The sequence below is a fragment of the Saitoella complicata genome (assembly GCF_001661265.1).
Source record: "Saitoella complicata NRRL Y-17804 unplaced genomic scaffold SAICOscaffold_7, whole genome shotgun sequence".
NCBI classification, from domain to species: domain Eukaryota; kingdom Fungi; phylum Ascomycota; class Saitoellomycetes; order Saitoellales; family Saitoellaceae; genus Saitoella; species Saitoella complicata.
Genome location: NW_017566998.1, coordinates 47,284 through 72,964, shown reverse-complemented (window position 1 = coordinate 72,964; position 25,681 = coordinate 47,284). Strand labels below are relative to the sequence as shown.

At 53.7% G+C, this 25,681-nt stretch overlaps 15 protein-coding genes across 15 annotated transcripts; 8 read left to right on the top strand and 7 right to left on the bottom strand.

Annotated features, from left to right (window-relative positions):
- Positions 1-1,166: 1,166 nt before the first annotated feature.
- SAICODRAFT_29657 (uncharacterized protein) lies at positions 1,167-1,857 on the top strand. The gene has a single exon (XM_019167466.1). The coding sequence runs from the start codon at positions 1,204-1,206 to the stop codon at positions 1,744-1,746; it is 543 nt and encodes a 180-aa protein (XP_019025167.1). The 5' UTR covers positions 1,167-1,203; the 3' UTR covers positions 1,747-1,857.
- A 1,421-nt stretch (positions 1,858-3,278) lies between these two features.
- SAICODRAFT_55054 (putative monosaccharide transporter) lies at positions 3,279-5,066 on the top strand (the record flags this gene model as incomplete). Its single annotated transcript, XM_019169340.1, has 1 exon — positions 3,279-5,066. The coding sequence occupies one exon, from the start codon at positions 3,279-3,281 to the stop codon at positions 5,064-5,066; it is 1,788 nt and encodes a 595-aa protein (XP_019025166.1).
- A 477-nt stretch (positions 5,067-5,543) lies between these two features.
- On the bottom strand, positions 5,544-7,410 carry SAICODRAFT_18140 (FAD linked oxidase). The gene is made up of 2 exons (XM_019165905.1): positions 7,116-7,410; positions 5,544-7,065 (listed from the first exon to the last, which is right to left on the bottom strand). The coding sequence occupies exons 1-2, from the start codon at positions 7,344-7,346 to the stop codon at positions 5,644-5,646; spliced, it is 1,653 nt and encodes a 550-aa protein (XP_019025165.1). The 5' UTR covers positions 7,347-7,410; the 3' UTR covers positions 5,544-5,643.
- Positions 7,411-7,530: 120 nt separating this feature from the next.
- Positions 7,531-8,489, top strand: SAICODRAFT_90454 (N-terminal nucleophile aminohydrolase). The gene is made up of 2 exons (XM_019171698.1): positions 7,531-7,674; positions 7,740-8,489. Exons 1-2 carry the CDS (start codon positions 7,579-7,581, stop codon positions 8,469-8,471), a joined length of 828 nt encoding a protein of 275 aa, XP_019025164.1. The 5' UTR covers positions 7,531-7,578; the 3' UTR covers positions 8,472-8,489.
- Positions 8,471-9,197, bottom strand: SAICODRAFT_64832 (zinc finger protein; the record flags this gene model as incomplete). Its single annotated transcript, XM_019170101.1, has 2 exons — positions 8,471-9,053; positions 9,145-9,197. The coding sequence occupies 2 exons, from the start codon at positions 9,195-9,197 to the stop codon at positions 8,726-8,728; spliced, it is 381 nt and encodes a 126-aa protein (XP_019025163.1). The 3' UTR covers positions 8,471-8,725.
- Positions 9,198-11,135: 1,938 nt separating this feature from the next.
- Positions 11,136-13,530, top strand: SAICODRAFT_55212 (DNase I-like protein; the record flags this gene model as incomplete). Its single annotated transcript, XM_019169357.1, has 2 exons — positions 11,136-12,438; positions 12,491-13,530. 2 exons carry the CDS (start codon positions 11,136-11,138, stop codon positions 13,528-13,530), a joined length of 2,343 nt encoding a protein of 780 aa, XP_019025162.1.
- A 208-nt stretch (positions 13,531-13,738) lies between these two features.
- On the bottom strand, positions 13,739-15,544 carry SAICODRAFT_55138 (uncharacterized protein; the record flags this gene model as incomplete). The annotated part of the gene is made up of 2 exons (XM_019169347.1): positions 13,739-14,342; positions 14,421-15,544. 2 exons carry the CDS (start codon positions 15,542-15,544, stop codon positions 13,739-13,741), a joined length of 1,728 nt encoding a protein of 575 aa, XP_019025161.1.
- A 415-nt stretch (positions 15,545-15,959) lies between these two features.
- SAICODRAFT_34237 (glycolipid 2-alpha-mannosyltransferase) lies at positions 15,960-17,249 on the top strand (the record flags this gene model as incomplete). The annotated part of the gene is made up of 2 exons (XM_019168345.1): positions 15,960-16,205; positions 16,236-17,249. 2 exons carry the CDS (start codon positions 15,960-15,962, stop codon positions 17,247-17,249), a joined length of 1,260 nt encoding a protein of 419 aa, XP_019025160.1.
- Positions 17,250-17,337: 88 nt separating this feature from the next.
- Positions 17,338-18,785, bottom strand: SAICODRAFT_78195 (WD40 repeat-like protein). The gene has a single exon (XM_019171103.1). The coding sequence runs from the start codon at positions 18,558-18,560 to the stop codon at positions 17,667-17,669; it is 894 nt and encodes a 297-aa protein (XP_019025159.1). The 5' UTR covers positions 18,561-18,785; the 3' UTR covers positions 17,338-17,666.
- Positions 18,786-19,268: 483 nt separating this feature from the next.
- Positions 19,269-20,296, top strand: SAICODRAFT_29648 (eukaryotic translation initiation factor 4E). The gene has a single exon (XM_019167465.1). It carries the CDS (start codon positions 19,283-19,285, stop codon positions 19,883-19,885), a length of 603 nt encoding a protein of 200 aa, XP_019025158.1. The 5' UTR covers positions 19,269-19,282; the 3' UTR covers positions 19,886-20,296.
- Positions 20,054-20,683, bottom strand: SAICODRAFT_24375 (deoxythymidylate kinase-like protein; the record flags this gene model as incomplete). Its single annotated transcript, XM_019166774.1, has 1 exon — positions 20,054-20,683. One exon carries the CDS (start codon positions 20,681-20,683, stop codon positions 20,054-20,056), a length of 630 nt encoding a protein of 209 aa, XP_019025157.1.
- A 278-nt stretch (positions 20,684-20,961) lies between these two features.
- SAICODRAFT_24374 (mitochondrial matrix iron-sulfur protein) lies at positions 20,962-21,432 on the top strand (the record flags this gene model as incomplete). Its single annotated transcript, XM_019166773.1, has 2 exons — positions 20,962-21,004; positions 21,056-21,432. The coding sequence occupies 2 exons, from the start codon at positions 20,962-20,964 to the stop codon at positions 21,430-21,432; spliced, it is 420 nt and encodes a 139-aa protein (XP_019025156.1).
- Positions 21,413-22,786, bottom strand: SAICODRAFT_213163 (uncharacterized protein). The gene has a single exon (XM_019166408.1). The coding sequence runs from the start codon at positions 22,610-22,612 to the stop codon at positions 21,650-21,652; it is 963 nt and encodes a 320-aa protein (XP_019025155.1). The 5' UTR covers positions 22,613-22,786; the 3' UTR covers positions 21,413-21,649.
- A 174-nt stretch (positions 22,787-22,960) lies between these two features.
- Positions 22,961-24,542, top strand: SAICODRAFT_55124 (PLP-dependent transferase; the record flags this gene model as incomplete). Its single annotated transcript, XM_019169346.1, has 2 exons — positions 22,961-23,301; positions 23,354-24,542. The coding sequence occupies 2 exons, from the start codon at positions 22,961-22,963 to the stop codon at positions 24,540-24,542; spliced, it is 1,530 nt and encodes a 509-aa protein (XP_019025154.1).
- A 450-nt stretch (positions 24,543-24,992) lies between these two features.
- SAICODRAFT_29645 (uncharacterized protein) lies at positions 24,993-25,654 on the bottom strand. The gene has a single exon (XM_019167464.1). It carries the CDS (start codon positions 25,595-25,597, stop codon positions 25,091-25,093), a length of 507 nt encoding a protein of 168 aa, XP_019025153.1. The 5' UTR covers positions 25,598-25,654; the 3' UTR covers positions 24,993-25,090.
- Positions 25,655-25,681: the final 27 nt, after the last annotated feature.

Here is a 25,681-nt window from a genome sequence, read left to right as displayed (position 1 = left end):
GGTATTTCCGTCGGTGGCTCTGATTCAAGGTCAGCCAGCTCGGCAAGCGGTAGATTCACCGGTATGGGCAGCATGGAGAGACCAGTCCTGAGAACGAAGAAGAGCTTCATTAAGGGCGTGCAAAAGGTGTTCTCCGCCGTGAGCTTAAAGAGCCCGGGTAAGGGTTTCGGCGGTAGTACTGCTATCGGCAGTCCAATCATGGCTGGTCCGACTACATCCACGGGACAAATGCAGGCATACGAAATAGTGCGAAGGGATCTCTACCGTGCGAACTCCGTTTCGAGCAACGAAAGGCGGGATAGAGTCCAGCGGCTTGAAATCGATGGCTTACCCGTCTTGGACTCCATTGCGATCGTGGAGGAGGGAATGCAGGGCGAAGAGGACGCGGATGGTAATCCGATTCAGGAAGGAACGAGTCAGGTAAGAATCGATTGGGCGAGTGTGGGGTTGGTTGATAAAGCCGTGCGATACCTCCAGACACTGCCATTGACGACAGTAGGAAACGTCGCGGTTAGCCACATCTGCAGACCATACAAGAATGATATCCAACGTCTACGGGCGATATGGACGTGGGTGTCCGAGAAGATGGTCTTAGAGGAAGGCGCCCTGACTGATGGCGAGGGTGATGGGGCGAGCTCGCAAATCAACGCTCGTCGCGTCGTCGAAAGACGGCGAGGAACCTGCGAGGAAGTTGCGTGGGTCGTGAAGGTCATGTGTGAAGCTATCGGAGTACCGTGTCAGATTGTCCGGGGCCACCTGAAGCAACCCGCGGACGTTCCGGGTGACGCCGTGCTCGGCGAAGTCAACCACGTCTGGAACGCGGTACTCGTTGAGGGTGAGTGGAGGATGTTTGATGTTGCGCTTGCGAATGCTGGGCATCCCATGCATGCCAACCTCGTCTCACATGCCAAGGAGCGCGATCACTGGTTCCTCGGACGACCGAGTCAGTGGATCTACACCCATCTCCCTGTGCGTGCTGATCAGCAGCACATCGTTCCGCCACTGCCTGTAGACGTAGCTATGGCGTTACCGTTTACGGCTCCAGCGTACTGGATGAAGAACATGGAGATGGTGGAGTACGATACCTCGCTCGGCCGCATCGAGGATCTTGATATTGCGCAATTCGATGTGAGGGTTGGCGAGGACGTCGATTGTGTCTGTGAAGTCGAGACGCTAGCCGGCGCCGTTCTCAGGAAGAGGAGCATGGCACAGTGTCTCTGGGTCGACGGACGCCGAACATGGAGGTTCAAGGCTGTTCTCAAACCTGGTGTCGGCGTCGGGATCTTGAAGGTATACGCCTGCAAGAAGAATACGGTCGGAATGAGCAGTGCTCAAGTCTCCCCGCCTAGTTTGGCGTTGTGTTTGCCGATCGTGCACACGCCCGGCAAATTCCCGACACCAGACTATGAGTTTTTGACGAGGTATCCCGCACCACAGGTTGCTGCTTACGACATCTATGTTCGAACACCGCAGTGTGCGAGGCTTTACGCTGGTAACACTTACACGTTTGCCTTGAAGCAATTTTCCAGTCGTGCTTCGCTGGCTGCGACGTTGAAGCCGGCAAAGATTGGGCTGTTGACGCCTAGCGGGAAAATTGTTAGAATTAGGAGGAATGAGGAGAACGAGCGTGGCGAATGGGAGGTTAGCGTCAAGATTAATGAGCCTGGGGTGTGGCGCGGTCTTGTGATGCCTGGTGAGGGTGGAGGTAAATGGTGTGTTTTTGCTGAATGGAAGTGTGTCGCTTGATAATGTCGGAACAAAAAGCGTGATCTACTAGGTACATAGGTGGATTTTGGGATGAATGGCGTTCGATCGTTGGAGTTCTGTTTTATATTGAAAGTCGTCTCGTATGGCGCATTCAACCGTATCTTCGTCTTCCTTGCTCGCTTCCCACGCTAACCGAACTGCTATCTACCGGAGCTGGCGCCTTCGGTGTGCGATAAGATTGTGTCTTCGGCCTCTTGTCTACCTTCTTTCTTTCCTCCGTGACCTCCAGATGCCTGCTTGTTCATGCTGAGTTCTAATTGTGTGAGTGTATGCTGTCTTTAATGAGTGGAAAAGAGTGTAGTAGAATAAAAAACGAGAACGTCGGGCTTGATGACTGTTGCACTCGCAACTTTTGTGACGGTCTTGGGCTGCGTTTGGTTGTTTGTACGCCGGATGGAGGTTTACCTGCGTGATAGGAATTTGGCACTAAAACCGGCTGCCTGGTGCATGGGCGCAGTGGAAAGTAAACCTAGGCCTGTCGATACAGCACTGCTTGATTTCCACACGGAACGCTTGGGACACGGCCCCTATATTGCATAACAACCGGCGTCGTCATCAGTGAACGAGCCTTGCCCACACATTAACCCTCTTGCCAATTTTGTCCTGGTACTTTCGGCATTGCTATCTCCTTCTGCGATGATGTAAATTCCAACGTGGACTTCGGGTGCTCAACCCGTGGGAAAGTGCGTTCATACAAGGATGTCCCATTTGTATACCGTAGCATCCGGTCGGAACAACATTTTTCCATTACCGAATCACTGTACTCCAGATCTGCTCCGCCACGCACATCTTACTCCCATACCTCATTCCTTTCTCCGCAACCTCGACCCATGGCCACCACGCTTCACGAGACGTGCTCGATGATCTTGGCCCTGTGTCCGCAGCTCCGGAGATTGCGATGGGGAAAATCGTGTCGGGTGGATACAGCCGAAAGAGCGTGCCGAACGGGGTCATATATGCTCAAGTGCGCATGCGCTTATAATAACGGCAGGTAAAGTGGGAGTGCGGGTGCTCCACTTCCTCTCTCGTCTCCGAACCGCGCGCCGGCAAAACTTGGAGCTCGGGGAACGCTACAGCACGCCGATCAAATGCGCCACTGATGCACGCAGGGACGTCGTACGAACGTGAACAGCGCTAGGAGGCTTGCGGGTAAAGCGGGGGGCTTACCAGGCCGGCGTTCGAATTCAGGAAGAGCAGCGTCACCCCTGGCTGTTTTCCTTCGCAATCGCACGGTGGTTCCCCTTTCGGTGCTGCTCCAACCTTAACCTAATCTCCGGATGCAGGGACAGCCGGGCCTTCGGGGAGGTTGACGCGCTCCCGGGCACGGGCTGACGTAGCTCAATCCACCTAAGCGAAAGGAAGCGATCGGCACTCTCGCTTAATATCCCCAAATCACGTGTTGTTGGTACACCCTCCCTCCCTCCTCCTCTTGTGGGCAATGGCATGGCCATGGGTATAAGAAGGCCTGATCCCCCCCGCGCACTGGAAGAACAACGAAGATCTTCGACGAAATGGCATTTGGAACGACGAGGAATGCGCCGAGTCCAGAGCCAAAGGGCGCACTGAGCACGAGCCCTTCGCCATCTCCATCTCGGGATATCGCACACAACGGCCGTAACTACCTCGGTCTCCGTGGTGCGAAGTTGGGGTGGGCAATCACCTCTGTCGCGACCATCGGATTTCTGTTGTTTGGATATGATCAGGGAGTCATGTCGGGCATCATCACAGGCGAATACTTCAACAAAGAATTCCCCGCAACGTACGGCTCCGACCAACACGCCTCCACAATCCAAGGAACCGTGACTTCCGTGTACGAACTCGGCTGTTTCGGTGGAGCGCTGACTGCTCTCTTCCTCGGTGAACGGATGGGACGCTTGAGGACGATTTGTCTGGGTGCGGTCATCATGATTTTGGGGACTGTGATTCAGGTCACCGCATTCGATGCACACTTTGGGCTCGGGCAGTTTATTATTGGACGTGTTGTTACGGGTGTCGGAAACGGATTCAACACTGCTACGATTCCGACGTGGCAGGCTGAGTGTTCGACGGGTGCGAGTCGTGGTATGTTGGTCTGTATCGAAGCAGCCATGATCGCAGTCGGAACCTTCATCGCATACTGGTTCGACTTTGGTCTCTCCTTCGTTCCATCTCACGTCCAATGGCGTCTTCCCATCGCCTTCCAAATCGTGTTCGCGATCGGTCTCATCGCTGGCGTTTGCGTCCTCCCCGAGTCTCCGCGTTGGTTACTCGCGCATGGACATGAGGATGAGGGAACGAGGGTTATTGCATTCCTCCGTGGCGAGGCGATTGACTCCGAACCCGTCCTTCGCGAAAAACGTAATATCCTGGCTGGAATCGCACGTGTGCAAAGCGAGGGCCACTGCAAAAACCGTGATCTCCTCACTGGTGGCAAAACACAACATCTCCGTCGTACGTTGCTCGGTGCCTCTTCTCAGGTTTTCCAGCAGTTGGGTGGATGTAATGCGGTTATTTATTATTGTCCAGTGTTGTTTGAGAACTCGGTTCATCTTGATCGTACCCTTTCTTTGGTCCTCGGTGGTGTTCTTGCGACCGTCTATGCGCTTTCCACCTTGGCTTCGTTTACGCTTGTGGAGAAGTTGGGTCGCCGTCCAATGTTCCTCATCGGCTCCTTCGGCCAAATGGTGGCTATGATCATCACGTTCGCATGTCTCATCCCCGGTTCCGTGTCCGCCTCGAAGGGTGCGGCGTTCGGACTCTATCTCTATATCATTTTCTTCGGATCCACATGGTTGGAGCTCCCGTGGCTCTACCCCGCCGAAATCAACCCCCTCCGTACCCGCACTAAAGCAAACGCAATCTCCACCTCCGCAAACTGGATCTTTAACTTCATGGTTGTCCAGGTCGTCCCAACCATGGTCGCCTCAATCGGATGGGGAACCTACCTCTTCTTCGCAGTCATGAATGCACTCTTCATCCCCGTCATCTACTTTTACTATCCCGAGACAAAGGGGAGGAGTTTGGAGGAGATTGATTTGTTGTTTGCGAAGGGGTATTTGAATGGTGGGGGGATGGAGTATGTTACGGTTAGTAAAACGATGCCGAGGTTGACGGAGCATGAGGTTGAGCGGCAGATCGCGGAGATTGAGGGGGTGGAGAAGGTCGAGGGCGCTGGTGGTGTTGACAACGGAAGAGAGGATGTTGAAAATGCTAGGGGAAGGCAGGGGAGTGAGCCGACGTTGTTGAATGAGGTTAGGGCTGATAGGGGGGAGGATGTGAATGATCCGGCGACTACTTTTAACCCTATTAAGGGTGGATAAGTGGTGAGTTTAGACGATATAGATGAAGAGAAGAGAAGATAAGATTTAGAGGGGATTGCTACGATATAGATTTTTTGATACTTTTGCTTTGGGTTTTGGGGAGTGTATGATTATTTATTGAGGATGTCGAGAGTTATAATTACCTACTACATTGAGTTGCGAATGCTTATGCTTATTATTACTGCACACATACATTGTTCTTTTGTCCTCAATCACGAAGCCCCAAGTCGTTCGTGTATGGCTTTGGTTCCATAGGGGTAAGATCCGACCCAATGGGCACAAAATCAACATTCTTAGGAGCCTATCAAGGCTCGAATCAAAGACATAAACATTTTCTTCATCATCTATGAACACCTTTGCACATCTGTGCTGGTTTTCTCTGTAGAAAGAGCTTAACTTTTGCTCAATTGTGTGCAATGGGTGTCACCTGCTTGTCAAGAGGCTCCCGTATATGAAGGGCGGCAAGGGCGCAGCGTTGGAACGCAAGGCTAGTATAGGTAAAGTAGGTATACGATGTGTATAAGTATGCTATATGAAGTTCAAATCACAAGCTCCCTTGGCACTTTCCCTTCTCTATCTATGCCTCCGGAACATATTTATACGGATTCATAATCCCCTTCGGATCATACAACTTCTTAATCTGCCCCATCAACCGAATCATCACCTCATTCTTCGAATACTTCAAAAACGGCTTCTTCGCAACACCCAACCCATGTTCCGCAGAAATACTGCCAGACCGCTTCTCGAGCCACTCGTAGACAAAGGGCTCGAGGGCTTTTTCAACGGATTTGTCGTAGTAGCGGACGGGAATGTTGAGGTGGAGGTTGCCGTCGCCCAAGTGTCCGTAGCCGACGACGTCGACGACTGGGGATCCTTCACCGACGAGGCCGGCCTTCTCGAGGTGGGTTTTGGTGTCGGTGACCATGGAGTAAAGTTCCTTGAGGGGGATGGAGACGTCGTATTTGTAGGTTCCGCCCAATTTGGAGAGGGATTCGGAGATACCTTCTCGAAGGCCCCAGATGGTGGATGCCTGTGTCTCGTTCTCGGCGACGACACCGTCTGAGACGATTTCCTTCTCCATCAAATCCTCCAAGAACGTCCCGAGTTTCTCATCGTCGTGCTCCTTATTCGATCCACTCGTCTCAATCACGATATAGAAAGGATGCTGATCCGCCAACGGCCTCCGCACGTCGTTGTGCGCAGTAACGATCTCATGCGCCGCTCCATCCATAAACTCAAACGCACTCAAAATCTCCGAAAGTTGTTCCTTGGCCTTAATGTACGCCTCCTGTACCTTCTCGTAACTCTCGACACCGAAGAATGCGACATTCTTCGCGGCGGAGCGTTGAGGGCAGAGAATGGATACACCGGTGATGATACCGATCGTGCCTTCGGCGCCGATGAAGAGGTGTTTGAGGTCGTAGCCGGTGTTGTCTTTGCGGAGGGTGTTGAGGTTGTTCATGATCGTTCCATCGGGCAACACGACCTCCAATCCCAACACAGTTCCGTGAAGGGATCCGTAGCGCAACAAACGGAGTCCACCGGCGTTCGTGGCGACGTTACCACCGACGTGGCAGGATCCCTTCGCACCGAGGTCGAGAGGGAAGATATGGTTCCGCTCGGCGAGATAGTTATCCGCAACCTCCAAGATAACACCAGCATCACAAACGAACGCACCAGAGACGGGGTCGAAAGAGCGGATGTTGCTCATGTTGGAGAGGTTAATGACGATCTCATCGAACACGGGGACAGATCCACCAACGAGACCGGTGTTTCCACCTTGTGGGACGACGGCGAGGGAACGCTCGTTACAGTATTTGAGGATCTTGGAGACTTCCTCGGTTGTCTTCGGTTTGAGGACACACTGCGACGTACCGCGGTACTTGCGCATCCAATCCGCATTGTGGGGCTCGAGATCATCTGAGGCGTCAGTGGAGAGACCCTCGATGACGGGGGCGGAGCAGATAGACTTGAAGTGTTCGACGTCCTCCTTCGTGAGCTGTTGACCGTTGTTAGCCGATATCTTTATCAACCCCAACTCCAGCGAACCTTAGCAAACCTCTCATCACGCTTCAACTCCGGGTAAGAATCCGCAGTTAACTTGACCTGCTTCGGAGCGGGAGCCTTCTCCTTGGGCGTGTCCGTCCTGGCACCACTCTCGCCCGCCTGGGTCGTCGCCCATCTCTGCGCGGCAGGAGTAGCAGCACGGACGACGGCGCAAAAAGGCCTAATCTTTGCCTGACGGAGGGTCGAAGCGGCTTGGCGACGGATCGAGTGCATTTTGTTAACGGATCAATCGCAACCCGGGAGGTGTAACGTCGACCTTTTTGTTGCCTCTCGGGCGATGGGTGGGGATACCCAGATGCAGTGCCCTTGATTGTACATTCCTCAGGGTAACTCTTTGCGGTGTATGGCTGACGTAGGTCGTCCCTGATATACGCGCGTACGTCGAGGTAACGAGCAGAACAAAAGCAATTGAAGAAGTCAATTGAAGCAATTGCGATAACGAACGATGTCCTACGATCGTGCCCTCTCCGTTTTCTCGCCTGATGGCCGCTTGTTGCAAGTCGAATACGGTCTCGAAGCCGTCCGTCGCGGAACCTGTGCCGTACGTCCATTGCCCTTCCTCCTCGAAGGTCTCCTTCCATACACAGGAGCTAACCGCTATCACAGGTCGCCGTCAAAGGCAAAAACACCGTCGTTCTCGGCGTTGAAAAGAAATCCGCCCTAAAACTCCAAGACCCACGTACAATCCGCAAAATCGCCCTCCTAGACACGCACATCTGTCTCGCCTTTGCCGGTCTCCAAGCCGACGCCCGCGTCCTCATCGACAAAGCCCGTGTCGAGTGTCAATCCTATCGGTTGACTGTCGAGGATCCGGTTAGTGTGGAGTATATTACGAGGTATGTCGCTGGTGTGCAGCAGAGGTATACGCAAAGTGGAGGTGTGAGGCCGTTTGGGCTTAGTACGTTGATTGTTGGGTTTGATCCTTCTGGGGATGGTATTCCGAGACTCTACCAAACTGAACCATCGGGGATTTATTCGGCGTGGAAGGCGAACGCGATCGGCCGTTCCTCTAAAACTGTCCGAGAATTCCTCGAGCGTAATTGGACTGACGACTTGGACCGCGAAGCTACGATCAAACTCGCGATCAAGTCTTTGTTGGAAGTCGTGCAGACTGGGGCGAAGAATATTGAGATTGCGGTACTTGAGCAGGGGAAGGGGGTTGAGTATGTTGAGGTTGCGGAGGTGGAGGAGTTGGTGAAGGTTATCGAAGCGGATAAGGAGGCGGAGGCGGCGAGGAAGAAGGCGGGGAGGGGAGGAGCGGGGGCACAGCCGACGAGTAGTGCTGCTAGTGGGAACACGGTGACAACGGAGACTGCTGGTGCTGCTGGTGCGTCGTAATTGTATTGGGGGGTGCTATATACAGGGGGGTGGGGGATGAGAACGATACATGAGGTGAGGAGAGGACTGCTGTGGGAAGATTGCGTTTTGTCATGTCTCTCCCAAATATACCAAGAATTGTCATTTGCGCCCAGAACCCACATAACGCCTTTGCAAAACAAAGCATCACCTATCATATGCCATACCCAAGCATACTCAACCTCATATACCCCTCTAAATGCCTTTTCCACCCGCATATACCCCCCTTTAGGTGTCTAACCCAACCGAAAAGTCCCATCAACCTGCTCACTCCACAAACTCCTCGCCGGATCAACCTTAACCCTATCATCCTTAATCATCCTCGCATCCTTCCTAACATCCTCCCCCTCAACCCTCAATGCAGCTTTCGGCTCCACAGCCTCAAGCAGGAAATGGTTATCGCAGTGCGGACAGTATTCGTCTGCTTCGTCGTCGAAATCACCGGAGTTTAAGTCCTTCCGAAAGGCCTTTTTGCATTTTTTGCAGATGAGGGACATTTCGGCGGTCTTTTTGAGGGGGTGGTCAGAGGTTTCAGCGTGGCAGGCTGCGCAGTCGAACCATTTTCTTGACGACGTTGTCAGCCATTGCACGTCGTCCAGGGTAGCTCCATCGAGACTCGGGACGCGAGAATGAGGAGGAAAGGAAAGCGACTCACCGACAACAAGGAGCGCGGATAGAGACCTGAGCGTTCAAGATATGCTTACACATTGTCGGTTGGTGTTGTGTTTTGGAGTTCCCCTTCAGGCAATATCCAGCAAAAGCAGCCCCTGCATTCCCGGACATCGCAAGTCCTACGCCAAGCTGTCATCCGATTACCTTAACATCCTTTCTCCATTTCATTCTGTGAACGACCTTGAACATTACCAGATGTCAAGTGAGCGGGAAGATGATATCGCGCAGAGTGTGAGCTCGCTGCGTTCGCGGTTTGAGCAGTTCGCGACGAGTACGGAGAACCTTTCGTCGCAAGGTGTTTCGAGGAGTAAGTCTCCCTCCACAGCTCCAGCACCATCCAAGACGAACGACCATGGTGCAGTCCTACATCATCCAGTACCACAATGCCCAACAAGCCCACTGAAAGAGGGGAGAAAGGGCCCACCACCGCCAATACCCGTAAAACGCGTCGGGGGGTTGAGCGCTGGCCCTACACCCATCGGATCACCAGAACGGTCAACGGCTTCGAAACCACATCCGCTCAACCTCACAAATAAACCGAAACCTGCACCGCCGGGAATACCACAGCTACATGTTCAGCCAAGTACACCAACCGCCGTGAATCCGACATTCAAGATCGACCCACCACTCACTCCACAGCGCGAAGATGTCCCGGCGCCAGCGGCTCCTGCAGCTCCGGTGGCTCGACCACCACCGCCTGGAAGCCCGAGGTTACGCGCGGTCGATATACCCGGCGCTGCTGGGAAGAAGTTACCCCCTCCACCGCCCTCCCCGCGCGCAAAAGCAACAGCACCGAAGTTCACGCCAGGATACTTCGATCTGAGTACTTCACCTTTTCGAGCGGATACCCCGACTCAGAAACCTGCGGCGCCCCCATCGAGGAGAGGTAGTGCCGTCCCGCCGCCGCCGCCAGTAGGGATAGAACACATCGACTCCAAGGAGAAGGAAAAAAAAGCGGCACCACCACCACCACCGCCGCCCGCATCGCGACCCAGCACCGAGCTTAGGAGAAAGGGATCAGACGAAGTACATACACCCATCGGTGGACGCAGCCCGTTCGCTAGCCCGCCGACGCGTTCGCCGTTTACGTCGCCCCCGGTATCCGAGGAGGCGGAAGAGCAGGAGCCGCCACCGAAGCCGGTAAGGAAGGGTACGTTGGGGCTGGGCATGGAATTCCCGGAACCGCCGCGGCACCAAGCACTCCTACCCCAAAAATCGGGCGAAGACTCGGCGCCGGCACCGGCGCTGGCTTCGAAGCCGAAACGTCCCACGCCCGAATTGCCCGCACGTGAGACCTCCGGCGGAGGAGGAACAGAGGGAGTGGTAGGGGTTGGGGGCAGTACGTTGCCGAAGACGGCTGCGGGGACGTTACCGCCTCCGCCGCTACATAGGGATGTTGCGGAGCGTCGCGCGGGATCGGTGAGTGGGGAGGGGAAGAGGCCACATCTTCCTGCGCCTACGGCCTCGGCTTCGACGGCGTCTGGTACTGGTACCAATGTGCGGCCACCACTTCCGGCTCCTACAGCCAGCAATGCAAGTCACAATGGCGGAGGTGGTGTCCCGCCGCCTCCCCCGCCGGTAGCGAGGAGGAGTATGGACCCCAAATCATCTCAGGAGGGGGCGAGACCGCATCTTCCGTCTCGCCCCCGAAGCGCGGAGAAGAGCGCGACACAACAGCAGTTTCCCAATACCGTGCCGAGACGGAGCGTTGATGCTGCTAGGGCTTTGCCGCCCACACCCGGCGAAGTTTCAACGCCAGGGGGTGGCTCGCTGTTCCCGCCTCCGCCGAAGAGGATGTCGACAAGTGGCCCGCTCAGCGGACTTCCCCCGCCGACGAGAAAGAGTGTTGATGCAGCAGCCGCTAGTGGTGGATACAGGAGTCCGAGTTTGAGTGCGCAGGGTTCCGCGCCTGGAAGTCCGGCATTACGACAGGTTAGTACGGGTTCGATTACGCCGGTGCCGAGTAGTAGTACCATGCCCGAGTACGATGAGGAAGGAAGTGATGAGGTCGAGGCTGCGGAGCCCGCGGCCGCTGTGGTGGAGAAAGGGAAGGGCGGGGAGAATTATCCGGATGCGTCGGCGAGTAACCGTCGACCACCCGTGTTTGCGACGGGTGCGAAAGAGGTGCAATGCCGCATGGAAAGCAAGGTGCATGCAATTAGTGGTGTATATGCCTGTGTTGCCTCCGGTAACGTCGTCAAAGTCTTCGACACTGTCGGCGGGGAGTGTGTATATTCAAGTGTATTCGGTGATTACAAGGTTACTGCCGCATGTTTCAAACCTTGTCAAGGCGGCGAGGATTGGCAGTTTTTGTGGGTCGGGACGAAGGATGGAACGTTACTAGAAATCGACCTCAGCCATTCTACGGTACAGGAAGCCCGAGTGGGACATTCTGGCGCCATCACATTTATCGTGCGATGCGGGAGTGATATGTGGAGTATCGACGAAACTGGAACCCTCCTTGTTTGGCGACCAGAGGCTGGAGCGGGGACGATTTTGTTGGGGAGTAAGACGAAAATGTGGAAAGTCGCGACACGGCAGACGATGGCGCTCGTTGTTGGGGATGAGCTTTGGCTTGGGTGTCATCGGTCTGCGAATGTGTATAGACCGACGTATGATGGGAATGTACCGTTCAACGTTAGTATGAAGGCGATTATGCCGTCGAAACCGCTCGGGATCATCAAGTGTGGCGCTTTGTTGCCGCAGGAGCCGGATAGGGTCTATCTAGGGCACGAGGATGGGAAGATTGGGGTGTATTCGAGGAGTCAGTTAGCTTGTGTCGAAATCATCGACGTGAGTTCGTACAAGTTGACAGCGATGGCTGCAGTACGGAACCAACTCTGGGTAGGGTTCGCTACGGGTATGGTATACGTCTACGAAATGGACTCGAAGCCTTGGAAGGTCTTGAAGGATTGGAAGGCGCATAAACAGGCTGTCAGTTCGCTCATCGCTGATCCTGAGACGGCGAATGAGAAACGGGGGTTCCAGGTTGTGTCGTTGGGTCTCGATAACAGTTTGAAGATATGGGACGCGCTGTTGACGCTTGATTGGCAGGAGAGGCAGATGTATGCTCGGAGTCACGAGTATTGCGATTTCAGGGATATCCGGGTTCAGATTTGTACGTGGAATGCGGGAGCGAGTAAGCCTGAGAACTTGGATCGGGATCCGGAGGATGCGGCATTCTTGGAGAATATTTTACAGAGCGGGAATTCGCCTGAGATCATTGTGTTCGGGTTTCAGGAGTTGGTGGATCTGGAGGATAAGAAGTTGACCGCAAGTAGGTGAAGCTGTAGTGGACACCAAAAACCACCGCTGACAGTCATTTACAGAAACATTACTGAAATCCAGAAAGAAGGATAGTGGACAGCTTCAGGAGAACATTTCGCACCGGTATAAACTCTGGCAAGAACGACTCGCGCAGTCCGTGAAGCTCTACATGGCGCATGAGAATCCGTACACGCTCGTGCATTCCGCAAACCTTGTCGGTTTGTTCACGTGTATCTTCGTCAAGTCGTCCGAGTCGGCAGCTGTGAAACATCTCTCTGCCACGACGGTGAAGACTGGTCTCGGAGGCCTGCACGGAAACAAGGGTGCACTCGTCCTGCGCTTCGCGTTGGACGACACGTCATTCTGTTTCGTGAACTGTCATTTGGCTGCGGGTCAATCACACACGGCTCAGCGCAACAGCCACATGAGCGAGATTTTGGAACAGGCCTCGCTGCCGGCGGAGGTTTACGACCCAACAACGATCAGTAACAGATTCGTCGGTGGTGGTGATGGATCAATGGTTCTTGACCACGACTGCTGTTTCATCAACGGCGACCTGAACTACCGCATCGGAGGCCTCTCGCGCGAAAACGCCATCGACAGGATCAAGAGAGGGGATATCGAGAAACTCCTTGAATACGACCAGCTCACTGTCGAGAGACGAAAGAACAGAGCACTACGTCTCCGTGCGTTCGTCGAACCCCCGATCAAGTTTGCGCCTACGTACAAGTATGACGTGGGTACGGACAACTACGACTCGAGCGAGAAGAAGCGTGTTCCGGCGTGGTGTGATCGTATTCTTTACCGGACCGTATCGAGCAAGATCACAGCGTTGAGCTACGATCGCTTCACTGTCCGTGTGTCGGACCACCGACCGGTTGTCGGACTCTTTAAGGCGCGAGTCAAGATAGTCAAGGAAGCGAGGAAAGAGGATGTCTGGGCAAGCGTAGTCTCAACAGCATCAAAAGCAAGACTACAAGCTCTAGACGAAGTCAAGTTACAGTGGATAATGCAGAGGTTTAATGTGACCGAATTGGAAGCTCGAGCTGCGTTGGATGAAGACGGTTGGGATGCGAGAAACACGGCACTCAGGTTCGAGTGAGCTCAAGGAGAGGAACATTTGTGTTTATGTTTTGTGGTGATACAGGTAGACACGTTCTCATTTTTCATGGCTTGGATTGCATTGGAGTTTTCTTTCACGGAGTTTGATATTTCGCATTTGTTTGAATTGATCGATATCATGATGGTGTCATGCCCTGTCTCCTCCTCCTCCTCCCGAATATCCCATAATCCCACTGTACATGCATGCATCACTCATACCTCCCCCTCTTCTCCTTCCTCCCCGTCGTACTCTCATCCAACCCATGCTTCTTCCCCCCGTCCGCCTTCTCCTTCGCCTCCCTCAAAAAACTATCAACACCAAACGGATCAACCGTATCCTTCTCAAACACAACCGGGCCCTCCCTCGGGACCGCGGCATCGGCTCCGCTGAACCCCTTCTTCGCTCGTCCAAGGACTTCGAATCTTTCCCCCTTCGTCGCGCGCGCGAGGGTTTCATCCGCGTCGTCTCCGTCTACATCAATAGAAGCCGACCCTCCAGGACGGTATATAGCCTCCGCACCCTCCCTCGCAGCAAACAACCCCTTACTATAAATATTATACCCATCCTCCTCCCCAAACCCACTCCCCACCCCACTCTCCTGATTAAACAATCGAGCATCGTACATCGCCTCTTTTGACTGACTTGGCTTCGCGAGTCCGAGCGCGATTTTCTCGGACATGTCGCGGTGGAGGATGCGGGCTTGGGTTGCTGTGCCCAGGCGGGAGAGGCGGAGTTGGCGTTCGGCTGAGGCGCGGCGTTCGCGGCGGAGGGAGTCGCGTTCGGCGGCGGCGCGGCGGTCTTCTTCGGTTTCGCTTTCTTCGTCTATGGCGCTGGAGCGAGCGCGGCGGCGGGGAGGGGTTCGAGACCGGGAGCGGGAGGGGGTGTATGACCTCCTCCTGCTTCGACTACCCGACACATCCCGTCTCGCAGCCCCCGACCCCTCTGGACTATGCACACGCTCCTGTACCCGCCCCCTCATCCCCATCCCACCCATCCTCTCCTCCCTAGCCTTCTGCGCCAAAACCCTCAAATGCTCCTCCTTCGCCTCCCTCTCCTTCTCCGCCAACCTTGCCTGCATCCTCGCTCTTTCCCTTACCTCCTCCCTCGCACTCCGATCAGCAACGAAAAGCGCTTCACTCAATTTCGCGAAATTATCGTTGATGCCGACATCTTGGAGACCGCGGCCGTCGGCTGCGAGACGTTTGTCGAGGGGGATCGTGTACCCTTTGTTGTTTTTCCAGTTTGAGATTGAGGGGGGGATTGACCAGGCGGATTGTTCTTCGTGTGTGAGGCGGCGGGGGGGTGAGTGCATTACGGGTGGTGGAGGGCTGCCTGGTCCGCGTGGGATTTTGCGGTGTTTGAATTTTGGCGGTTCCATTGGGTCTTCCTGTACGTCTACCATTTTGATGATGCGTTGGGTGTGGTGTGTGGATGATGATTCGCCCATTTGGTTGGCGGGGGTGTAGCGGACGTAGGTTGGTTCTCGGTTAGAGTTGACGCGGACATTCTTCGGATTAGCTGCTGCTAGCTGTCCGGATACCAGCTTTTGGAGGGCTGCCCGTGTCTTCTCGGCGGTTGCTTGAACATCTTCTTCGGAGGGACGGGCGAGGGAGATGTCGCCCACGTCGGCTCGCTGCCTCAGTGGGATGAGGTCTTTGAAGCTAGAATGTACAATTCGCGTATCGCCGTGTCCCTGCTTCGCAATCGCATCATACTTGATCGCACCCTTTGCATCAACCTGTAGCGCCAACGCGTTACTCGTCGACTTCTTCCCCTTCCGGCCCATATCGAGTGGGTACTGCGCAACCTGAATCTCGGGAAATGCACCACCATCCCCGAAATCGTCGTTTGTCCGAGGCTGCCAGCCTTGTCGTCGACCGTATGGCGGCGCGGCATTGGTGATTGTCAACGCTTGCTCTTCGTGACCGATCTGGTCATCCTCGCGGCCGGTTGACTCGTCATCGTACTGAGGAGCTGGAAGGATCCTGTTCAGGGCTGCTGATACACTGGCCATAACTTTTCCAGGAATCTGGTGGTTCGGTGTATGGTGTTGAGTTTGCGCCCTGACCCCTCGCTAGTGCTTACCTCATTCGTCACGGTATGGATCGGGACTTGACCGCGTTCAATTCCGCCCGGGTTCGCAGCATACACCCCCGACGATAGCTACGAGAGCATTTATCTCTGTCTAATTCCGAGGAACAGCACCGCTCAGTATGGCTGTAGCAAGACCAATTCGAGTGGGCTTGATTATCCTGGCCTTCTTCTTGGCAGGGTCGTTTATATACGTTTCGAGCAATTCGCGGTTACCGACCGTCTACAACCCTCTACGGTCGTCGAGCGATGTTGCGGTTGACGTACCAGTAGCTGCTGCGGTTGGAAAGCTGGGTGAGGCTACGGAGGTTATTCCACCAAAGGTTGTGAAGCCGGTGATGAATGAGGAGCATGTTCCACCACACAACGACGAGTTCAAGGACGCGATGGAGCCCGAAAAGACGGACGCAGAGAAAGAGAAGGACCGCTGGGACGACACCACGAGAACACCCGAAAAGACCGAGGAAAAGCCAGCAGCGCAATCCCTCTCCAAAGAAAAACCCCCTGCCAAGACCGACACCGACACCCCAAAAGACGTCCCACCCATTTCAAAGTCACTAACAAAAATCCCCGATCCCTTCGTCGCACACAAAGCACCCGACGTAACAATTGAGAATGCAGCCCTCGTCATGCTCGTCCGCAACGAAGAACTCCACGCTGCCCGCTACGCCATGCGCCAAGTCGAAGACCGCTTCAACCGTCGTTACGGATACCCCTGGGTCTTCCTAAACGACGTCCCCTTCACCGAAGAATTCAAAACAATGACATCCGGCATCGCGTCTGGCAAGGCTCACTACGCACAAATCCCGAAAGAACACTGGAGCATGCCCCAATGGATCGATAAATCTGAAGCCCGGAAACGCATGAAGAAGATGGGCGAGGAGGGCATTATCTACGGCGAATCCGAATCATACCGCCATATGTGTCGTTTCAATTCTGGGTTTTTCTACCGTCAGGAGGTGATGCAACAATTCCGGTACTACTGGCGCGTCGAGCCTTTCGTCGAGTATTATTGTGATGTGGTGGAGGATCCTTTCCGATTCCTCGCCGTCCATAATAAGACGTATACCTTCACCATGGCACTATACGAGTACGAAGCCACCATCCCGACACTCTGGGAAGCTGTCCGGGAATTCGCGAAGAAACACCCTGAATACATCCATCCGGACTCAGCTATCCAATTCCTCACCGACACGCCCGGCGCGGGACTTTCAGGCCCGTATAACCTCTGCCACTTCTGGTCCAACTTCGAAATCGCCGATCTTGAATTTTTCCGCGGAGAAGCGTACGAGGCATTTTTCGCCTTCCTTGACCGCCGCGGCGGATTTTTCTACGAGCGATGGGGTGATGCACCTATCCACTCCATCGCAGCCGCCTTATTCCTCCCACGTTCGGCTATCCATTTCTATGATTCGATTGGATATCGGCATGCGCCGTACACGCATTGTCCACAGGATCGGGAGAGTCATGATAGTGGGCGGTGTAGTTGTGAACCTGGGAGTACGTTCGATTATGATGGGTATGGGTGTTTGGAACGGTGGTTGAGGGTTGTGGAAATGGAGTATCCGGCTTGGCCGGGGTTGGCGAGGAGTCCGACGGTTGAGATGATTAGGGATAAGGGGTTGTGACAAAGTGACGCAAGAAGCTTTTTCTGATGTGGAGAGAGGAGCTCGACCTTTTTCCTGAGGGTGAGCGAGTGGAGTTGATTTCATTTGTGCATGCATTGAGGACGGTGTTTTCTTATTTAGTATCGTTATCCTGGAGTTATTCGTTTTTCTGCAATTGTCTATGCAACGTCCTTTCCTTCAAATGTCCTTCCTGTGCTTGACACCCATGCAGCGCACCTTGTACTGATACTCCTTTGCCTTGAGCCCCATGCTTGCAACGTCCGTACTCTGTTTGCATAGCTCCGTCTTGCGTTGAGGTGCAGCATGAAAGGGCGAATTTGATTGAGACTAGACTCCCGTGTGCGTAGGCCCCACAGCCTCGGGTTCTCCGAGTTCTGGGCCCGTATCCTCATTGCTCCTCTCTGATGACCTCCTCTATCAGTCCGACCAGACAGTAACAGTCCCATCCGTCCCACACGTCAACATCTGGTTCTCCTTCGGGTGAAAACTAACACCACTAACCACCTTCCCATCATGAGACGTAACTTTACTTATCGCTCCACCCTCCAACAAATCCCACACATAAACATTCCCATCCTCACTCCCACTCACCACAAATTCATCGTTCTTCCCCAAACATGACCGGATTCTATATTCGCTGTTTTTGTGACCTTTGTAGGATTGGAGGAGGCTTCCTTGGGTGGTGTCGAGGAGTCGGATGGTGGAGTCGAGGGTTGTGATGAGGATGGCGCCGGTGTCGATGGTTTGTTGGAGGGAGGTTACAGGTGCGCCCATGGTGTCTGTGCGGAGTTGTCCTTTTCTGAGGTCGTACGTTCGGACCTTTCCGTCGACGGAGCCGGTGATGACGGAATCCCCTGTCACCTGTAACGACGATACCGAGTCTTTGGCCTCGTCCAGGATTTGGATGGGTTTGTGCATCTGTGACCGTACATCCCATATCCGTACCGTTGAGTCGAAACTTCCGCTTACGACGACACTCGCGTCCTCGTTGAACCCGACACAATTCACCCGCGCAAAATGCCCCGAGAACCGTTTCACTGTCCGTCCTTGTACAACATCCCATAAAAACACAGTCTTATCCCCGCCGCAACTGACGAACCGTGAATTATCCGCCGACACAGCGATATCCAAGACCTCCCACCCATGCGCCTCATACGACTTGATCTGTGTTCCGAGCGTCGGGTTATGTAATATGATCTTTCGGTCCTGGCCGCCCGTAAGGCAGTACGACCCGTTGGAGTTGTAGGTCACTGCATGAATTGGACCGACGTGACCGCCGAGGGAACGGACTTTCTTGTTGGGGATACGCATGCGGCCAGCGCAATGTCGTGGAGGAGGTGAGATGTACGGTCTGAATTAAGGTTTGTACGACAGCTGCAGGCTCATGTGGAGCACCATCATTGTCCAACGTCGGACCCGGTTCATACACAAAAGAGTTTGAGTAAATGATGGATGCTCTCTTCGTTTTACTGGTCAATCCGCCTTTTCCATCAACCTCGAACATTGCAACTCATCTCTCCCAATTTTTGACGTGCACTTGGTCCCTGAACGCCGACGTTGCGCATCGGGCTTGGAGTTGGGTTGTGCTGAAAATTCGGACGGCAAAGACGTAGACAGCATCAAATCATCGCATTCTCGAAATTCAATCATCCTTCGTGGACGAGATACCTCCACAGCATCCGCAATCGCATCGTACGACTATCCTAGGTCACCTTCTTATTTTCTAATCGCCACGAATAACAACCGTCCGAGGTCCTCTGTTTCATTGCGTACTCCGGCGTCACCGCCTCGCACTCATTGACAGGACAACTGATTTGCACCTGTCTTTCCGCTCTTTCTACTACCTTCGATCCTAATATCCAACGGCCTCTGACCATCGTCCAATGATCGCCGCCTCCGGAAAACTTGTTCAGCTTCAGCGCCCCGGAACGAACACCACCACCTCCTCCTCTTCTTCAAACTCGAGATCCAACCCCCCACCCCTTACCCTCGCCTCCACACACGCCCGCTGTCCCTCCGTCGACTCACCCACCATGAACGGATCAGGCACCGGCCAGCCTCTCATGTCTCCCTCACAAATCCATCCTTTACGACACTCCTTCACCTTTTGGTTCATGCACCGCGCTCCCGGCCAAAAACTCACAAACTACGAAAACTCGATGCGCCGAATCGCTTCGTTCTCTTCCGTCGAGGACTTTTGGGCGATTTACTCGCATCTGATGAGGCCGGATGGTATGCCGCATATTTCCGATATCCACCTCTTCCGACACGGGGTAAGGCCAGTCTGGGAGGACGAACTCAACATGAACGGAGGAAAGTGGATCGTGCGATTGAGGAAGGGCCTGGCAAGTCGGTATTGGGAAGAATTGGTCATGGCCATCGTAGGCGACCAATTCCACGACGTCGGAGACGAACTGTGTGGAGCAGTATTGAGTATCAGAAACCAGGAAGATATCCTCAGCGTATGGAACAAAACCGCGAACCTGGGCCGAGCGAATTTGAGAATCAGGGATGCGATCAAGAAGGTTCTTAACCTCCCGATGGAGACGTTGATGGAGTATAAATCCCACACAGATGCGATTAAGGATAACAGGAGTTATGGAACGTCTGTGCCTTCTACACCGGCGGCGGTTTAAGAGCGGACGAACCTGAATGGAATACGGAGTTTTATGTTAGCTGTTTGCGATTGCAAATGCATGACCAGCGACAGGTTTAGAATAAATGCAGATTCTGCATATGCATTATGATGAGAAGGAAATTCACCGCTTCGTATCGGGTATTTTTGTCGTTTTTCCTCTTTGCGTTTAGAGAATTGTCCGGAGGTCTTCGGTCTTTGCTCTCTCAATTCCCTTCTGCGCTGCCCGCCAAATGTCTTCTTCAACCTCCTCCACTGATTGTCCCGCATCCACAACAACCCAGTCCTCAGCATCGCGCTCATCCTGTCTCAACTCCTTAAATGCCTGGCGCACCTTCCGCTGCATCTCCTTCTTCTCATACCTCTCCTCTCCATACCCGCCCCGTCCAGCCGTAGCTTCCTCTGAGATATCCAGAAAGATAACAACATCGGGCCTTGGCAACCCAACATCCGGATTCCGACACCAGGCCGCATCCAACCCCTTTGCCCTCGAGAACGCAATCCCACTGTAGATATACCTATCCACCACCAAGGTTGTACCGTTCTCCAGTTCAGCTTTAATTGCACTGCTTGCTTCCCATCTGTTTGCGGAAAAGAGGAGGTGGATTGCGTTGTCGTCGAGGTCTGAGTTTGAGCGGAGGTAGGAGTCAATCATGATGCCGATGGGTGTTGTACGGTCTGGGAACTTGCGGAGTTTGGTGGTGGTAGAGGTGGAAAGGCGTGCAACCAGTCTGTCACATTGCGTGGTTTTACCGGCTCTGTCAAGGCCTTCAACGACAACTAAGGCTCCTCGGCTCATGGTTTTGGCAAACCTCGGTCAGGATGCAAGTGTTGGTGTTGTCGTGCAGGAAGTAAGCACCGTACGCGTGTCAACGTTACCGAGGAGAATACGTTAAACCATATCCGGGATTTTCGCACCCGCATCAGGGAAGGTGTGGGTGAACCAGCTTGCAGATATTTCAGAGCGCCGCTTCGTAACTACACCTGGTATCGACAAGAGGAACTATGTTTAGATTTGCTTTGGCTAGGACTTTGAGGGCGCCAGTTGTTGCTGCTGGACGGCGACAGGCTGTGAAGATGACTGTCGAGGCGCCACTGCGGCCGTTCTCTATTTCTTCGGGTATGTCCTGTGGTTGATTCGCTTCGCATTCACAATCTGACATCTCTCTAGTGCTGCGACACAAACATGTCGAGCCACCAAAGCCTGGAGAGGAGCTCCACTGTACCTTCATCAGCCCCGACGGCGAGAAAACCACCCTCGAAGTAGCGGCTGGTGACTCCCTCCTTGACATTGCTCACGAGCACGACATCGATCTGGAAGGCGCATGTGAAGGATCTCTGGCGTGTAGTACTTGTCACGTCATCGTTGACCCTGAGTACTATGAGAAGATGGAGGAGCCTGGAGATGAGGAGAATGACATGTTGGATTTGGCGTTTGGGTTGACGGAGACAAGTCGATTGGGATGTCAGTGTATCATGAGCAAGGAGTTTGATGGGATCACTGTGACGTTGCCCTCAGCAACGAGGAACATGTCCTTCCAGAAGTAAGGTGGATTGCGAGGAGATGAAGGATAAGGGGAAGCTATCAATGGTCAAAGCTTAAGAGTCAATAAGCAAAAGGCAAGAGCGGATATCGGCGTTTTGGGAATTTGTTTGTGGAGTGAAGAACTACTCGTTGCCTCATAAAGTATTAAAAACATATGCATAACCTACACGTCGTGGCCCGAAGCCTTTTCTCTTTCTATGGTTTTACACCATGCTCATCTCATTGCTCACTACGCTCCCACCTCAACATACCGTCAACATTAACCTCAACAGAACCACCCTTCTGCTTGACATATCCATCGATCCATTCCCTGACAGTCTTGGCCTCTCTCTCACCCATCTTCTGCATACCAAGCAGCTCCTCCACGCTCTCAGGCGCAGCACCAACGACCTCCCTAGCAAGCTGGTTTGCGAGCTCCGCAGCGGATTCCCAGGCTCCGATCTCCTTACCCTTCAAGACGACGAGACCGGCGATACGACCAAGGAGAACGTGGGGCTCATCAGCGGACGGTGCGGGAGAGCCGGAAGGAGCCCCGTGGGCGTAGACACCGACGACGAAGTCGTTGGAGAAGCCTTCCTTACCGGCGGTTGCGATGCGGCGGGGAGCGACCTTCTCACCAAGGGTGGCCATGGCCTTCGAGGATTCCTCGAGGAGGTTACCAGTAGGCTCGTCGCTCTTCTCTCCGGGAAGCCTGACGAGCGGGAGCTCACCAGCGGTCTTCGCATCCCTGATGGCGAACTGACCTTCAGTGGAAGTCGCAGCCAACTCCTCTGCGAGGATACAAGCAGACCACGCTGAGCGACGCGCAAGGCTCTGGAAAACCTCATTTCGTGCAACGAAATCCGTCTCACAGTTCAACTCTACCATAGCTCCGATCCTTCCCTTGTTGCCCTGCTTTCCGAGAGCACCAGGCAACTGTGCAACGGCGATCCAACCGTCATTCGCCGTTCTATCGGCGCTCTTGGCAGCGACCTTCTCCCCACGCTTAGCCATCTCCTGCTGAAGGAATGCGAGAGCAGCATCGTAGTTGTCAGGATGGGCCGCAGCGGCGGAGCGGGTAATGTTGAGGGGAGCTGCGGTGGCCTCGCGGAGCTTCTTGATGAGAGCTACCGCAGAGGAGGCGGAGCGGGGGGTGGAGGTAGAGAAGCAGCGAGTGCTGAAGAGAAGGGCAGGTCGGAACATTATGACGGAGGAGTGAGGATATGATCCGTGGAGTCTCGAGTTTTGGAAGCTATGTTACCGTGCAGGAGTACGGAGCATGCCGGATAAGGAAGGTGAATGACGGCATACACAATTGTTCAGGGCAGTTTCAAGGTTCATTACACATAGAATTCAATTACAGCTTCCTTTCACGGCCCTGACGACTCTCTCTCGTTCGTTGTAATGCGGTCGCGTGCGTCGGTGCCCGGAAGCCGAATTCACGACAACAGAGGAAACACTCAAGAAACGCAGTCAAGCAAAACATCCAACACCCTAGGAAACCAGTGAACCGACCTCCCAACGCTCCTTCTCGACATACCTTCATCAATCATGGCAGGGCAGCCAGCCGGTGGTGTGCTTGACTACCTCAACAACACCTCAACCCAGCTTCAAATAACATTCCATCGCATCCCTGGCTCAGCCCTCCTTATCCGTTATATTAAAGCTTCATACCAAGATGACCCAATACGCTCCGTCATTGAGCTGTGTTTAGTGGTTTTCGTGATTCGATACTTCTTGAGTAGCAAGTACTCGACAGAAAACACAAATTACGTCAAATTGACTGAGGAGGAGATTGATGAGCTTGTGGATGAGTGGCAGCCGGAAGAATTGGTAGTTGCACCGACTACGGACGAGCAGCTTGAGATTGACAAGATTCCCGTCATTGTTGGGTATGTCTCTGAAGGGATGGCTTCGTACTAAGACTGACATCGACGCATACAGTCCCATTGGTCCCAAGGTGAAGTTGACAAGCGGCAAGACCGTAACTCACCTCGCCTCATACAACTTCATGAACTTTGTTTCATCCGAATCTATTTGCGAGAAGGCCATCACGACCCTCCGGAATTACGGTGTCGGTGCTTGTGGTCCACCAGGATTTTACGGTACGCTTGATGTGCACATGAAGCTTGAACGCGATCTCGCCAACTTTCTCGGAGTTTCGGACGCCATCATCTACGCACAGGCGTTCTCCACTATCTCCTCAGTCATCCCTGCCTTCGCCAAGAGAGGTGACATCATTGTCGCTGAGAAGGGATGCAATTTTGCCATTCAGAAGGGTCTCCAGATCTCTAGGTCTACAATCCACTGGTTCGAACACAACTCCATCTCCGACCTGGAGCGCGTCTTGGAGAACATCCGTGTTCAGCAACTCGTCAAGAGGAAGCCATTAACTCGTATGTTCATTATCTGCGAGGGTCTTTCGGAGAACTACGGCGACATCATTGATCTCCCGAAAGTCGTCGAACTGAAGAAGAAGTACAAGTACCGTCTCATTCTTGACGATACGTGGGGCTTCGGAGTACTAGGAAAGACTGGACGAGGAGTCACAGAGCACACTGGCGTCATCCCCTCCGAAGTCGACATGATCGTCGGATCGATGGCCAACACCCTGGTCGGCGGTGGTGGATTTTGCGCCGGCTCAGCCGAAGTCGTCGACCACCAACGTATCTCCGGCGCCGCCTTTGTCTTCTCCGCCGCCCTCCCCGCCATGCTCGCCGTCACCGCCTCCGAAGCAATCGCACTCCTCTCCGCACCCACCGCCGTGGACGGCTTCTCCCAACTCCGCGAAAACACCCGCGCATTCCGCGTTGGAATCGAGAAGAGCGACATCCTCTGGACCCCATCAGATCCCGAATCGCCCATCATCCATCTTCGGATTAAGCCACAGCTTTGCGAGAAGTATGGGTTGACGCAGCATGATCAAGATAGGGTTTTGCAGGAGATTGTGGATGAGGCGTTGCAGAAGGATGTACTCTTGACTCGGGCGAGACATATTCATCATCAGGAGGCGCATCCCAATCAGCCGAGCATTAGGGTTTGTGTTACGGCTGGGCACAACAAGAAGGATGTTGAGAAGGCTGCGGGGGTGGTGAAGGGCGCTGCGTCGAAGGTGTTGCCGAAGAGGAAGTAAGTTAAGGACGAGCTCGAGGGGAGTGCAAGATAGGAGAAGGACGAGGACGAGTACAATGGCGGGTGCATAATTTTATTGGATGGGTTTCTTTCGGGTGCATCTTGTTTCGTAATTGGAGTGTAGCTGTTGAATAGTAATGTCTTCAATTGACTGGGGAGCCAATTACTATCACCACTTAAACCGTGATCATCGCGTTCTTAACGTAACTTGCCTTCCATACGATATCGATATCAATAACCCATGGTCATAGCCTAGCTACGGATGGATATCCTTGATTTCCCGGGTGAAACCCTCACATATACTCATCTTCGAGGTGAGTCAAAAGCCGAGATACAGGTAAAGCCCATTATTGCTCGGGACGAACGCGGTATGTGGTGGACTTTTCATATTGTTTATGTCCCGGTGGCTATTCCCAACCGTTGTTCTGTGCTTCATCTCCATGCTATGCAATCATCATTTCCACTCGTACATGTCACCCAACCGACATCATTGCCCTCCTCACTCCTTCTCCGGCTTCAAATCCTTCACAGGCCTAGTCCACGCATAACTCACTTCTTCTTTGGCGTGACATCCTCGACAGCTGGCCTAGTCCACGTATAATCCCAAGGCTTCTCCCCCGGCGTCTCGGTCGGAATCCTCAACTCAACCGGATACCTCTTCGCCCTCTCCTTCGGCATCGCCTTTGAATACAACGTCAAATGCCCCTGCTTCAACTGTTCACAAGCCTCCCTCATCTTATTATACTGCGACATCAAAGCCGCATCCTGCTTTTCTCTCTGATAGCGAAGATGGAGTTGCCATGCGCGGTGGATGGTGTTGTGCATGATTTTTTCCTGGGGGGTGAGGTTGAGTTTTTCGTTTTCGGCGGGGGATTCGAGAACGCGTTTGATGATGTCTGCGCGGGGGTCTCGAGGGTCTTTGGCTGTGACCTTTGCCCAGTATTCATCTGCGGCAGTGTTCTTCTTCTTGGAGTTGTCGGCAAAGAGGGAGGCGGAACGGGTTTGGATGGAGGGAAGTGCTCTTCGCAGCGACTGTGATCGTACTGATTGCAACATGATGGTATGATTTGGCTTTGGGGACTGTGTACTTTTCTTGATGGAGGTGTATCTTTGGTGTTGAGGTTTCGAAATTTCGTACGG

Coding starts and splice junctions, on each gene's coding strand:
- SAICODRAFT_29657 (XM_019167466.1), top strand. CDS start 1,204: ATGGCACAGTGTCTCTGGGTCGACGGACGCCGAACATGGAGGTTCAAG.
- SAICODRAFT_18140 (XM_019165905.1), bottom strand. CDS start 7,346: ATGCACTCGATCCGTCGCCAAGCCGCTTCGACCCTCCGTCAGGCAAAG. Junction 7,066..7,115: donor GTGATGAGAGGTTTGCTAAG/GTTCGCTGGAGT, acceptor AACGGTCAACAG/CTCACGAAGGAGGACGTCGA.
- SAICODRAFT_90454 (XM_019171698.1), top strand. CDS start 7,579: ATGTCCTACGATCGTGCCCTCTCCGTTTTCTCGCCTGATGGCCGCTTG. Junction 7,675..7,739: donor TCCGTCGCGGAACCTGTGCC/GTACGTCCATTG, acceptor CCGCTATCACAG/GTCGCCGTCAAAGGCAAAAA.
- SAICODRAFT_78195 (XM_019171103.1), bottom strand. CDS start 18,560: ATGCGTATCCCCAACAAGAAAGTCCGTTCCCTCGGCGGTCACGTCGGT.
- SAICODRAFT_29648 (XM_019167465.1), top strand. CDS start 19,283: ATGAACGGATCAGGCACCGGCCAGCCTCTCATGTCTCCCTCACAAATC.
- SAICODRAFT_213163 (XM_019166408.1), bottom strand. CDS start 22,612: ATGTTCCGACCTGCCCTTCTCTTCAGCACTCGCTGCTTCTCTACCTCC.
- SAICODRAFT_29645 (XM_019167464.1), bottom strand. CDS start 25,597: ATGTTGCAATCAGTACGATCACAGTCGCTGCGAAGAGCACTTCCCTCC.